The sequence below is a fragment of the Suricata suricatta genome, chromosome 4 (genome assembly GCF_006229205.1).
Source record: "Suricata suricatta isolate VVHF042 chromosome 4, meerkat_22Aug2017_6uvM2_HiC, whole genome shotgun sequence".
NCBI lineage: Eukaryota > Metazoa > Chordata > Mammalia > Carnivora > Herpestidae > Suricata > Suricata suricatta.
In genome coordinates, this window is record NC_043703.1 from 115,808,738 (window position 1) to 115,822,796 (window position 14,059).

At 38.1% G+C, this 14,059-nt stretch overlaps 1 protein-coding gene across 8 annotated transcripts in view; it reads right to left on the reverse strand.

Moving 5' to 3' along the window:
* EXOC6B (exocyst complex component 6B) overlaps positions 1-14,059 on the reverse strand; it is a 581,371-nt gene that overhangs the window by 495,810 nt on the left and 71,502 nt on the right. For all 8 annotated transcript variants that reach the window (XM_029937576.1, XM_029937578.1, XM_029937580.1 and 5 more), the window contains exon 2: positions 1,749-1,914. In XM_029937576.1, the coding sequence (XP_029793436.1) occupies positions 1,749-1,914 (166 nt within the window). The remainder of the gene's footprint in view (positions 1-1,748; positions 1,915-14,059) is intronic.

Consider the following 14,059-nt stretch of genomic DNA (forward strand, 5'->3'; position numbering starts at 1 on the left):
GGGTTGGGGGAGGTAAAGGGAGCAACTGAGCAGGATACAAAAGAGACTGAACTGTGTTGGAAACAATATACTTCTTAAGAACACGGGATCGTTACAGCTCCATAAGCTCTTATTTGAAGCCCTGGGACCCACTGTGTTTTGAACTGCAGAAATTCAGAGATTTTGTAAAGATAATATGGTGCATATTGTGTATTACATAATACCCCTACCTAGTGGGTGGTAGAACAAGATCCCACTATCAAACATATTAATAATTCTGCAGCAAAATACAAAATTTTACATTAAATGAAACATATTTAAAAGTTTGCCAGCTTCATGCAGGTTAGGTTTTACAGTCAAACTATCTGTTACATCACTATCACTTTAAGTAGCCCACTTTTCCCTCAATAAAGTTGCTTCTTTGCTTGTCTTATCAACGTATTCTTTCATGTGAATTTTACACTCACATAAAATTTTACACTCATCTTTATGGGATTTTAATCCAAATTCCAACAGGAAAAAGAGGAGGAGGGAGAAGAGGAGAAGAAGAAGGGATGAAGGGAGGGAAGGGGAAGAGAGAGCAGGAACAGGGGAGAGGAGAAAAAGGAGGGGAAGAAAAGGAGAGGGAAAGGGAAAGGGAAGGATAGAAAGGAGGGACGGAGAAGGAAAGAAGGAAGGAAGGGCAAGGAAGAGAAGCAAGAAAGCAAGTAAGAAAAAAAGGAAGGAAGGAAGGAAGGAAAAGAAAGAAAGAAAGGAAGAAGAAGGGAAGGGAAGGGAGGGGAGGGGAGGGGAGGGGAGGGGAGGGGTGGGAAGGGAAGGGAAGGGAAGGGAAGGGAAGGGAAGGGAAGGGAAGGGAAGGGAAGGGAAGGGATGGAGAGAGGGAGGAAGGAAGGAAGAAGAAATTAAGGAAGGGGGGCACCTGGGTGGCTCAGTCAAGCATCTGACTTCAGCTCAGGTCACGATCACAAGGTTCATGAGTTTGAGCCCTGCATCAGGCTCAGGCTCTGTGCTGACAGCTCAGAGCCTAAAGCCCATTTCAGATTCTGTGTCTCCCTCTCTCTCTGCCCCTCCCCAGCTTGCACTCTTTCTCTCTTTCTCTCTCTCTCTCTAACAATAAATAAACACACAAAAAAATAAATAATAACATTTAAAAAAAGGGAAGGAAGAAAGGAAGGAAGGAAAGAGGAAGGAGGAAGAGAAAGCCACACATAAATTATTAGAAATAATAGAAGAGTTCAGTGAAGTGGTTAGATTTAAGATCAATAAGGAAAGTCAGTTATCCAAGACAAGAGCCCAGACCAATATGGCTGGTCTCCTTGCTGAATTTGAATCTGTCCTATCTAGAACGAACTTCCACACTTTGGTTGAAGATACCTCACATCTATCACTGACTTTTATTTTCCTGTGACCTTGGTTGCCATGCTGAAATGACTTCTGCAGCCATGCTCTATGCCTGTCATCCTAGGGTGATGCTTTTCCCTAGCAAGGAAGTAGATGGTGGACATGAAGAGTCAGCTGGGTTTCTATTTGAAGGACTACAGTTACTGATTCTGTTGCTGGTTCTCATCCACATGTACTTATCCAAACTAAAGTTTCGCTTAGTGAGTATTCTTTTCAGCTAAAATAATCCCAATTATCCAGGTTTCAAATTCCTTTTCTTGGTATCTTTACTACAAACACAGAACCTGCAATGTACTCCCTCCTCCCTTAGCGCTAATCAGAACCCCAGCACAGGACAGAGAAATAAGTCCCTCTAAGAGTCTCCTTACTTTGAGTTTCTGGGCTTCTCCTCTCACTTTCAAAAGTTCAGTTATAGAGTCCACAAAGCCCTGGTAATGAAAGTTGCACATTTTCTCAATTTCTCGATCATGATTACGGATGCGAGTTTCAAGCTTCTCCATGAATCGTCCATGTTCCTCACCATCATAGACAGACCTTTAAAAAAAAAAAAAACTGCATGAAGATTACACCACATTTACTTCTAAGAAACAGTATTATAGACCCAGAAGTGAATTTATGTGGAAATTTCATACTGAAGCTGCATTAACCACAGAGTAATCCAAATATATTAATATTGCCCCAATTCTAGATGAGTATCTTTTATGATAAACAGAAATTCTAATTTCTATTCATTCAAAAATATTTAAATGTGTGACAGTATTCATCACAGAATTATCATCATAAAATGAAAGAACTGAACTGCAACTCCTTTGTACCTTTCTTTCTGAAACTTACCTAGAAAAACTCAATTTTTGAATAAAGTCAACTATTCAATTACTCCATGACTATACTACTCAAGAAGCTGATGCCCCTGGAGAAAAACAGAGCTAAGCTGGGTAGACTCAGTTTAGCAATATAATCCCAAATCTAAAGTGGCCACTCAATAAATGCTGCTAGATAATACTCCTAAAACCATCCTCCCTACCAGCACCAGCACCGCCACAGAATCACGTTGTATTTTTCAAAATAACTACGTGTGAGAACCTTACTTTCTCCTCTCCTCAAATGTCCACCCCCTCACTCTCAGCTGCTGACTTAACAACACACTTCACAAGACAAAGAGAGGAATATTTCTTCTTCTCCCACTAAAATGAACCAAACTTCCTACCTCTTGCTCTGTCCCCTTCCCTGTAACAAAGGAAAAACTGTTTCAAGCTCATATCTGTCAATCCTTCTTGTTGATCAGGAACTTTATACCTTTAACTATTTCCTTTTATCCATCCCTTTACACCATACATTTCCCCACTCTACTAAATCATCCTTATGGTTATAGAAACAGGACTTTATGAAACTGTACTTATCTACATACTTCCCTCCATCTTACATCTCTGCTCCCCTCCCAGTAAAACTCTTTCCTTAACTCTTTCCTCACCTCCCAATGGTTAGCATTCATCATGCTCCACCTAATAGCAGCATTTGCTGTAATGTGATACCCGCCTTCTTGAAACGAACTTTTCTAAAGAAGAATTCAGTGATACCACAATTAGTGTGGGTTTTTATCCTTTCACTAACGTGCCTTCTCAATCTCCTTTCTGGGCTCCTCCTCTCTATTCTTTTTCTAAATATTCTAAAACAACCTATCTTTTCTACCTATGCTCTTTTACCAAGAAATATCATCTCATGCCATGGCTTTAATATATCCTATACATAATAATGACTTCCTAATCCACCTGTAATTCACACCATGCACTGAGCACTAGACTCAAATATCCTGCTACTATTTAACAATCACAACTGGATTTTTTTAAAGCCATCTCAAATTTAAAAATCATCGATCACCAAACTATCTCCCCAAACCTCCCCACCACTCACCATCTCGCCACAACTAATGACACTCCCCAGTTGCCCAACTCAAAAATCCAAGTGCAGGAATTAATCCTAATCCACCTCTTTCCATCACACACCCTACCCAATTGATCAATAAATCCTGACAATTCGACGTCCAAAACATATCTTAGTAGCGGACTGCATCCCATTATTTCCACTAAAACTCTAGTCCAAATCTGTATCACTGGCACACAACTAATAGCCTCCCAAAAGTCTCCGTCTCTCCATCTCCCTGTCTCCCTGCCTGCGTTCTAACATACTCCACACAGTAGTTAAAATGATCTTTATAAAGCAGTAATTCAGATGTTATCCCTCTGCTTTAATCTCTAATGGCTTCTCTTTGCCAAAAGAATAAGAATCTTAAATCCTTACCAAGACTTACAAGATCCTACACAATCTAGCCTCTGATTATCTTTCCAACCTCATTCCTCTCTAGTTCCCACCCAAGCATCCCTCCATCCCCTATGTTCCAGCTACAATGGCTATTTTTCCCTCGAGAATTGTGTTTTTACTGTTCTTATGTCAGCAATGCTCATCTTCTGAATCTTCAAACAACTTTCTCATTCTCGTCATCCATAGTTTGTTGTCCATCTCTCCGCCCAAACCCATCCCAATTAGATTATAAGCTACAGGGCAAGAACTTTGTCTGCCATATTCACCACTGTACCTCTACAACAGTGCCAACCAGGTGGTAGGCAATGAGTAAGCATTGACTCATTGCTGACTACATGATTGACTAATACTATCTCTAAAACCTCTTTGGCATCTGACATTTGTTCATTACCAACACTTTCTTTTCTAGAATCATTTGTAGGTACCAGATCCTGACCCTCATCTTGCATACTCTCATAGCAGATCAGTTCCATTGCCCAAAACTCAGCAGTAACTACAGATAATACATATAAAAGTTTGGCTTCCGGGGCGTCTAGGTGGCTCAGTTGTTTAAGTGGCCAACTTCGGCTCAGGTCATGATTTCATGGTTCGTGGGTTCGAGCCCCATATCAGGCTCTGTGCTGACAGCTCAGAGCCTGGAGCCTGCTTCAGATTCTGTGTCTCCCTCTCTCTCTGCCCCTCCCCCATTCATGCTCTGTTTCTCTCTGTCTCAATAATAAATAAAAACATAAAAATAATTTTAAAAAATAAGTTTGGCTTCCAGTAAAAATTCTGAACACTTACTTCAGAAAACCCAGAGCAATTTAGATTCGTTCTCCCTCCTTTGAAATAAAAGAAGAGATCTTCAAATAAATTACAAACAATCCCCACTCTGACAATTAAAACACATTATAGAATAACCACTTGCCTGAAGGAGCTACTTGAAATATAAACGCAAGACATAATCTACCGTTGACATTTCAACTAACCTCAAATAAGCATGAATTTCTCCTTCCAAAGGGAAAGAAAACAAAGGTTACCAAGTGAAGACACTAATATTCCTTGCCACTCATAGAAAAGCAATAACCAGTGAAAATGTATCAATCTAAATGACATGAGCAGAAAGTATTCAATATTAGACAACTCTTTGGTTTCAAATTCAGTTATATCTTGACCTAGTAATACTGTTAGGGAGCACATCTACTTTCTTCTACTATGCAGAACTTTTCTTTTTCTCCTTCCAAATATCTATATTAATATCACCAAAGACAACTCAATGAGAAGAAAATCCTCAAATTAAGAAATTGATCACATGTCAATAATGCCTCCCTAGTTCCCTGAACTTCCTATTAAAAAAATATAAATCAAAGAAAGAAAGGTAGATTTTAGTTGCCTGACTGTGTAGCCTTGGTTTTAGGAATGCAACTAAGCAGCTATATGAATCCTTGGCCAACTCCATTCATCTCTCTGATCCTCAGCTTTCTCATTTAGGAAATAGAAGGCAATCAATTACAAATTCTCTTAGGTATTAGCCTACTTTCTACAGTTAGCTTCTACTTTCAAGTTAAGTCAATGAAATGTAAAGATCATGCATTTTCCAGAATAGCGTTAACAGGGTCAAAACAATTTAATAAATTTTCTATATCCTTATCACTAGCCTCTACTATTTCTCCTGGTTTAGGGCCTTTCTGATGCTACTATTCTCTTTAATTATAGTAATGCTGAATAACATCAAATGTTTACAGTATCTTGAGAGTATCTGAGTATCTTGAGAGTTTAAAAAGTTAGAAAACATAAAACCCATATATTTAAAACAGGAGTGTTGGACTACATTTAATAAACTTGTGTTCCATGGGTATGTTTCAAGAAATCCACATTTTCCAGATTTTATGTGTGTATAGGGAAAGGCTTGTATATGTAATTTTAAGGGAAACTGACCCATCACTTCCATCTGGTTATCAAAGAGGTTAAAAATCAATGATCTAAAGGTTTTGTTTCAAATTGCCCAGCACAGGAAAAGTAATTATAGATCACTACTTAACAGTTCAATTTCTACCAGCATTTCAAGTGTATCTGAGCCTTACTCAGTGCTAACCAACATATCAGATATAAAATGTTAAAAACAAAAATAAATAAGTCCTATATTCTGGAAAGGTTATAGACCTACAAAAGTTAACCTAATATTCATAGTCAACATTGCACTTGAACAAAGAGGAGCTTCCCCACCCCCCCATCCCAAATAAATGACTTAAACTAGAGAAAGACTGCCATCTAGTGATGACCAATTTCTAATATTACTTGAAACTTTGACTTCTGGCCAAGTAAGGGAGACTGCTTAAAAATCTAAAACCTATATTCTATAATACCTCCTGGCTTAAGACTTATAACTAGTTATTAAATGATTATTTATATAAAGCACTCTAACATGTAAATTTCCATTTCTAATATAAAGCAGGATTTACAGAAAAGCTATATGCTTTGAACGTATCTGTGCCACAGGTGTTCCACAGTTAAATAAGGCTATGAAATAAACAAGCTGCACCTCTGCATTACTTGTCATATGCCAAAGAATATTCTAATACCTAGTAAAAGATAAACAAGAAATGCTTAGGAATTAACAAAGTTTTATAGTCTAAATCTTGAGTCAACCACATAAATGCTGCCCTGTAGAGTCTAATTTCACCAAAAAAAAAAAAAAAAAAGCACCCATTACACAAAAAGCAACCACATAAACACATGCGCACGCACACGGGTTTTTGCAAAAACTAGCATGTTTTATGCTAGCGGCTACAGCTGATGCATACTTTCAAACATCCCACCTACATTTCGTGGGCATTTTAAGAGAGAGATGTTAACTTCTAAATTGGCACTTCAGGAATTCTATTCAACAAATATTTATCTTTCCTCTGTAACAAATCATTACAGGATTATATCATTTGCTACAGCCTGTAGCAGGTTGAATCTGTTTGTCCAAAGGAAAATAAATAATCTTATGAGCATATCTCATTTAAATTCTTTGCACCTTATAAATTAGACATAATTCCCATTTTATAAATGAGGAGCCTGAACCCAAGAAGATGAAGCAACTTGCCAAATTCACACACCTAGAAATCGCCCTCTGCAGTACATTGGTTTGTCCAGCAAAGAAAGCAAAATAGTTCCATGAACTCTTAAAACATCAGAGTTGAAAGAGGTCTTGGAGATGGAAGACAAAGCTGTTATTGTACATCAGAGGAAACTGAGGCCAAGGAAAGTTAAAATGCCATAGTGAAAATTGCATTGCTTGTTACTGATACATCTGGACCTCACTCCCAAAAGAAAACACAATTAGGAAATGCTAATGTTGGACACGATGCTTAAGTGGTTTAAAAACAAAGACACAGGGGTGCGTGGGTGGCTGAGCTGGTTAAACGTCCGACTTCAGCTCAGGTCATGATCTAGCGGTTAGTGGGTTCAAATTCTGTGACAGGCTCTGTGCTGACAGCTCAGAGCGTGGAGCCTGCTTTGGATTCTGTGTCTCCCCCTCCCGCTGCCCCTCCTCCACTTGCACTCTGCCTCTCTTCCTTTCAAAAATGGATAAACACTTCTAAAAAGACGAATGCATGCGCGCACACACACACACACACACACACACACACTCTTACACTTCTACTTCAGGATGAGTCAGTTGCCTATTTAGTTGTACCTACACAAAAGCTATTCCAGTCTTCTTCCTGTTGGAAGAGTCCCAATTTGTTCTGCTGTTTCACCTTCCCATCCTACTGCAAGAGGTAACTACTAACTAATCTGTAAACCAGTCATGGTTATTCCATTCCCCATGACAGTGACCAGTTAATAGGTAAAACAAGGGGTGCCTGGGTGGCTCAGTCGGTTAAGCGTCCGGCTTAGGCTCAGGTCATGATCTCACGGTTCATGGGTTCAAGCCCCGCGTCGGGCTCTGTGCTGACAGCTAGCTCAGAGCCTGGAGCCTGCTTTGGATTCCGTGTCTCCCTCTCCTTCTCTGACCCTCCCCTGCTCATGCTGTCTCTCTCTATCAAAAAAAAAAAAAAAAAGAAAGAAAGAAAGAAAAAGAAACATTTAATAGGTTACACAACTCTCACCAATGACAAATAAGGAGAAATCTCAAAGTGAAGATCCTAAAGAGGTTTTCTTTCCTGGAGGATACAGGAAAAGAAACTGTTTTTCCTACTTCAGACACTGTCCAATACAACGCTTGGGGATGCAGGAAACATCCCAAGGTGAAAGGAGATAGCGCCAAGAGACTGAGGATGTCGAGGGGGAAAGAGGGAAAATACCTGGGTCCTTGATGCTGAACCAATGCTGAAACAGTCCTATTTCCCAACTTAATAGTACATGAAGTAATAATTTCCTATTTTAAGGGAAATTTACAATTTTTAGGAAACTTCCTATTTCCACTTTCCCTCAATATTCAGCTACTTGCAGAGGAAAGTATCCTAAATGTACAACTTTGTTCAGTCTTCAAAGGTAGCAGGCAAGTCAAAGAACAAGCCAACAATGAATCAAAATCTACACAACACTAAGGAATCCTGTTCCCAGGACTGCTAGACTGCTCTTCCCCATTTTCTTCCAGTTTAGTTAGAGTTAATTAACATTCACCCTTCAAATCTTCCCCATTTTCTTCCAGTTTAGTTAGAGTTAATTAACATTCACCCTTCAAATCTCAGCTTGCACCCTAATTTTTCTAGGAAACTTTCTCTAGCTCCAGAGACTGTGCTCCTCCTTTATTATGAATGCCATCACAGAATTTATTAAACCAAATTCTGATTGCCCATTCACTTGTCAATTTCTCCTTACTAGAACATTAATCTCCTGTGGGCAGAGACTGTGTCTTCCCCATTTTATCTCCAGCTGCTACCACAGAGCCTAGCCAGAGGAGAGCCTCTCTGTATCCTGAAGATGGAGAAATGGAAGGAACAATAGGAAACTAAGATGTGGGTTTCTTTTGGTTTTTATTTCAAGTTTTTATTTGAATTCTAGTTAGTTAACATATATGGTGAAATTGGTTTCAGGTATAGAATTTAGTGATTCATCACCTACACATAACATCCAGTGCTCATCACGACACATGCCTTCCAAACCCACCACCCATTTAGCCATTCCCTGACCCACCTCCCTCCATCACCCCTGAGTTTGGTCTATATATTTAAGAATCTCTTGGGGTGCCTTGGTGGCTCAGTCAAGGAAGCATCTGACTCTTGATTTCGGCTCAGGTCATGATCCCAGGGTCATGGAATTGAGACCACTGTTGGGCTCCACACTGAGAGCAGAGAGCTTGCTCACTCACTCTCTCTCTCTCTCTCTCCCACTTTCCCCTGCTTATGTTCACTCTAAAATAAATTGGGGGACACCTAGGGTGGCTCAGTCAATTAAGTGTCCGACTTTAATTTTGGCTCAGGTCATAATCTCGCAGTTTGTGAATAAGGACCTCACCAGGCACCGCACTGACAGTGGGGAGCCTACTTGGGATTCTTTCTCTATCTCTCTCTACGCTCCCCCCAAATAAATAAATAAATAAACCTTGAAAATATAAATAAAAGTAAACAAATAATGTTTCCTATGGTTTGCTTCCTTCTCTTTTTCCCCCATTCCCCTATGTTCATCTGTTGTTTCTTAAATTCTACATGAGTAAAATCATATGGCATTTGTCTTTCTCTCACTGATTTAGCTTAGCATAACACACTCTAGCTCCATCCATCTCATTGCAAATGGCGAGGTTTCATTCTTTTTGATGGCTGAGTAATATTTCATTGTATATGTATACCACATCTTCTTTATTCATTTATCAGTCAATGGACATTTGGGCTCTTCCCATAATTTGGCTATGCACATCAGGGTGCATGTGCTCCTTTGAATCAGTATTTTTGTATCCTTTGGATAAATTAGTAGTGCAATTGCTGGGTCATAGGTTAGTTCTATTTTTAACTTTGTGAGGAACCTCCATACTGTTTTCCAGAGTGGCTGCACCAATTTGCACTCCCACCAAAAGTGTAGGACGGTTCCCCTTCCTCCACATCTTCACCAACATCTGTGTTTTCCTATGCTGTTACTTTTAGCCATTTTGACAGGTGTGAGTAAGGTGGTGTCTCATCGTGGTTTTGACTTGTATGTCCCTAACGATGAGTAATGCTGAGCACCTTTTCAAGTATCTACTAGCCATCTGTACATTTTCTTTGGGAAAATTTCTGTTCATGTCTTCTGTCCATTTCTAAACTGAATTATTTATTTTGGGGTATTGAGTTTGATAAGTTCTTTGTAGATTTTGAGCACTAACTCACCCTTTATCAGATATGTCATCTGCATATATCTTCTCCTATTCCGTAGGCTGTCTTTTAGCTTTGTTGATTATTTCCTTCACTGAGCAGAAGCTTTTTACCTTAAAGAAGTCCCAAAAGTTCATTTTTGATTTTGTTCCCCTTGCTTCTGGAAACGTGTCTAGTAAGAAGCTGCTATGGCCGAGGTCAAAGAGGTTGTTGCCTATGTTATCCTCCAGGATTTTGATAGCTTCCTGTCTCAGATTTAGGTCTTTCATCCACTTTTATTTTACTTTTGTGCATGGTGTAAGAAAGTGGTTCAGTTTCATTCTTCTGCATGCTGTTGCCTAGTTTTCCCAACACCATTTGTTAAAGAGACTGTCTTTTTTTCACTGGATATTCTTTCTTGCTTTTTCAAAGATTAGTTGACCATAAGATGTGGGTTTCTGATTATCTCAAAGACAGATGCAAAGAGTATCACATCAAACAAAGTTTAGCTGTTGAAATGTTTTTAGAACCAAAGAGAACTTTAAGACACTAAGACTGAACATTTTTCTTTTTGTTTTGATTAATCCAAGAAAAAAAATCCAGAGTTTATTCTGGTCTTCTCTTATTCATATATTTTTCTTAACTTGTATCATGGTTTTTAGTCTTCAAACATTTTCTTCTCAATAAGCTCCATAAAAGCAACATTAGTATTTTTGTTTATTCCAAAAGTTAAAAATAAAGTGGAAAAACAGATTTGAGCATGATGTCGAAAGAGAAACTGCAGAAGGTCAAGTGGAGTTTAAAGTCCCTTCCTCTTCTTTAGTTTATCTATCAATTTAACTCAGATCTTACTACGGTAATATGGATGCTCAACGTATATAAAGGTGAAAACAGATCATTGTATATCATCATCAAAGGCAGGGGAAGCACATACTAGTTGAGGAAGTCTAAGCTGAAGACTATACCCAAATGTCCTTGCACTGTCACAGGAGATCAAATACATTTAAATCCTTCTCCCACCTTGCAAATACCAAGATATATACCTGGCTTCACCAAATTAGCCCATGCAACCAACAGAATGTTGTGATGGAGATCTCAAGGCAGAAGGGGAACCCCACACTTATATGATGGCTTTTTTGATGATATTTTCATAGAGACAGAAACAGGGTGGAGAAATTTCAACTGGCACCTAGCTAAAGAGCTTACTAAAAACCTGGTACTGGTTAAATAGCACAGCAAAGTGGAAGAGGAAATTGTCACAAAATATCTGTCAAGTCAACAACATCTATTAGAAAATAAACTAATGAAAGCAAAGCAACCCCAAAGTAAAGCTATAGAGACCACCATAACTGTCGCCATGACAGTCACACAGTTAGAACAATTCAATCACCCTAAGTAACTGAAGACACAAAGGCACTACAGGATATGTTAATGGCTTCATTCCAGCCTCTTTGTCAATTTGTATTAAGTGCAAAAAGATTTATTCCATTGCAGCTTTCGGTTGGTGGCCACAAAATCTAGCAGCTAAAAGTTGGATTTTGAATGCTACTGCCAAATAACAGAAATAATCAGTCTACAACCTGATGATATCCATTGAATCTAATCTGGGCAAACACTCAAAACAGAGTAGTAATATGATTGATATACACAAGTGATAATTAACTTTGGTAGATTAGCTCCAATTTCATTGCATGAAATTCAAAGTGCCAAGTTTAACACTTAAACACACAAAGTTGTAGCTAAATGAAACTACTGATTCACTTAATATCTGCAACCATCATAATGAGTCTGAATCTACAGTATGTTGGAGCATGTACAGAATATATATTTTAAAACTCTTCAAGATCCTTTACAAAAAATATGAAGTATTAGATTAAATAATAACTCTGAATAGCTATTAAAAAAGAGCTATTTTTGAAAAACTGTGTATTAATTGAAGAAATGCTTCAGAGTCTCCACACTTAATATTATGGTTCCAATGACAGAGGTCATAAAGTTATTAATATAGAAAAACAAACAAGGGCAGAGCATTGGAAACACTTAAGTGAATAGTTCCAGTCTCTTTCTATGTCTAGATTTAACATAGGCTTAAACAAAATTAGACCAACCAAGTTTCTCTGAATCATTAAATCAAACTATAAAAAGTATTAGTGATGTCACTTGTAAATGTGTATGTTGTATATAATATATACGTATATGTGTGCATGCATTATACAGTGTGCATGCAATATATGTACATGTATAAGTGTGTGATATACACACATATGAACACACACACACACACACACACACACACACACACACACACTTTTCTGATTTTCTGAGAAAGATCCAAATTTCCCAACATCACATTGAATTCCCAGTCCAATTTCATCTACTAGAGGTTGTTTACTGACACTCCCTGGCCAAAGTTAACAATTTAAAACTCTGTAAGTCTATAAGCAATTTAAGACCCTGAAAGAAGGGTAAATAAACAGTACTAGAATAATTCCCATTCTAAAAAATTAATCAAGAACAAAAAGGTAAAATAAGATCAAGTTCCATGAACAATACGGAAGATTGGATATATCACGAAAAATCTTTCTACTACTAAACTCCCAAAACTGCTGGGATTAAGTTTCTAAATCTTTTTTAATGCACAGATAAGCAAAAAACAAAATAAGGAAAATCTCCAGAGGATAAAAAACAGGAATCCAGATTCTACCAATCCCCTATAACCTAGTGCTTCTATTTAATAGCCATATACAGAAAAGAGATGAAGCCCACAAAAGGTGCAAAGTCCAATCAGGCCTTCAAATAAAAAAGCCAAAGTCCTCAAGAGCTATACCCTTAGTGAAAAAAAGGTAGAAAAACTTTTCCCCATAAGGGTTAAAGGAATCAGTAGTTTCATAAAGGGAAGCTTCAAGGAAACTTACCTGGCTGTTACATGACCTTGGGCAGGGGGAAGGGGGAAATCTCCCATGATACCCTGAAGCCACAACTTGGCCTTCTCAAAAGAAGGGAAGCCTATATTCATACTACTAATACTATCTTCTTATTCTGAGATATCTCAAATTAAAAATTCATTTCAAAAATAATCCCAATCTGGTTGTAGTGCTCCCCAAAAACTGCCTGAAGCAAAGGCAAATTTTCTCTAGAGGAATATAACCTAACCCAAACTTATAAGAATACTACAATTAACATTCCTTTCAGTTGGAACTCAAGTATCAAAAAACACAAGGAAACAATGCATATAAACAAGATTCAACAGCAACACAACAGAATCAGACTTGCAAAGGCTTAAAAATAAATAAATGAAAATGAATGTAGATGAAAAATGTAACGTGTTTAAAGAAATACGAGAGAATTACCAAAAATAAAATTAAAAAATAAACACACTGGAAAAGATACATAGAATGTTACAATAAAAACTCTAATAACTAATAATTAAAAATAAATGAGAAGGGAGAATATTTAGCTGGGAGGTATATATAAAATTAATGCAAAATGCAGCACAAGAGACAAAAGATGAAAAATGTCTTCATCCATTCTGACTGCCTATAGCAAAAAAAACACAGACTGGGTAGCTGTAATAAACAACAGAAAGTGATTTCTCACAGTCCTGGAGGCTGGAAATCTGAGATCAGGGTGTCAGCATGATCAGGTGGGGGGCCTCTTCTGGGTGACTTGTAACCTCACTTGACAGAAGGAAGGCGCACGGAGGATCTCTGGGGCCTCTTTAATCCTGTTCCTGAAGGCTCCAACCTCATGACCTAATTACCTCCCACAAAAGTCCCAACTCCTCGGAGTAGAATTTCAACATATGAATTTTGAGGAGACACAAACACTCAACCTTTAATAGAAAACATAAAGGTGGCCAAAAGCATGGATCACAGGATGGGTTTAATGGAAGCTCTACTAAGAATAATAGGCAGGTTTAATATTCAAAGCAATAGCTGAGAACTTCCCACAACTGATAAAAGATACAAGGAAGATGTTATCCTTAAAATTAAAATACAGACCTATAAGCCTTATCCGCAACAGAAAAAGCATTTTTTTCTCTTCAGTTATATCTATCAGCATTTAGAACTGGCTACCTATTTATCCATTCTCTCTTCATGGCTCAACTTCAGCAGCACAGA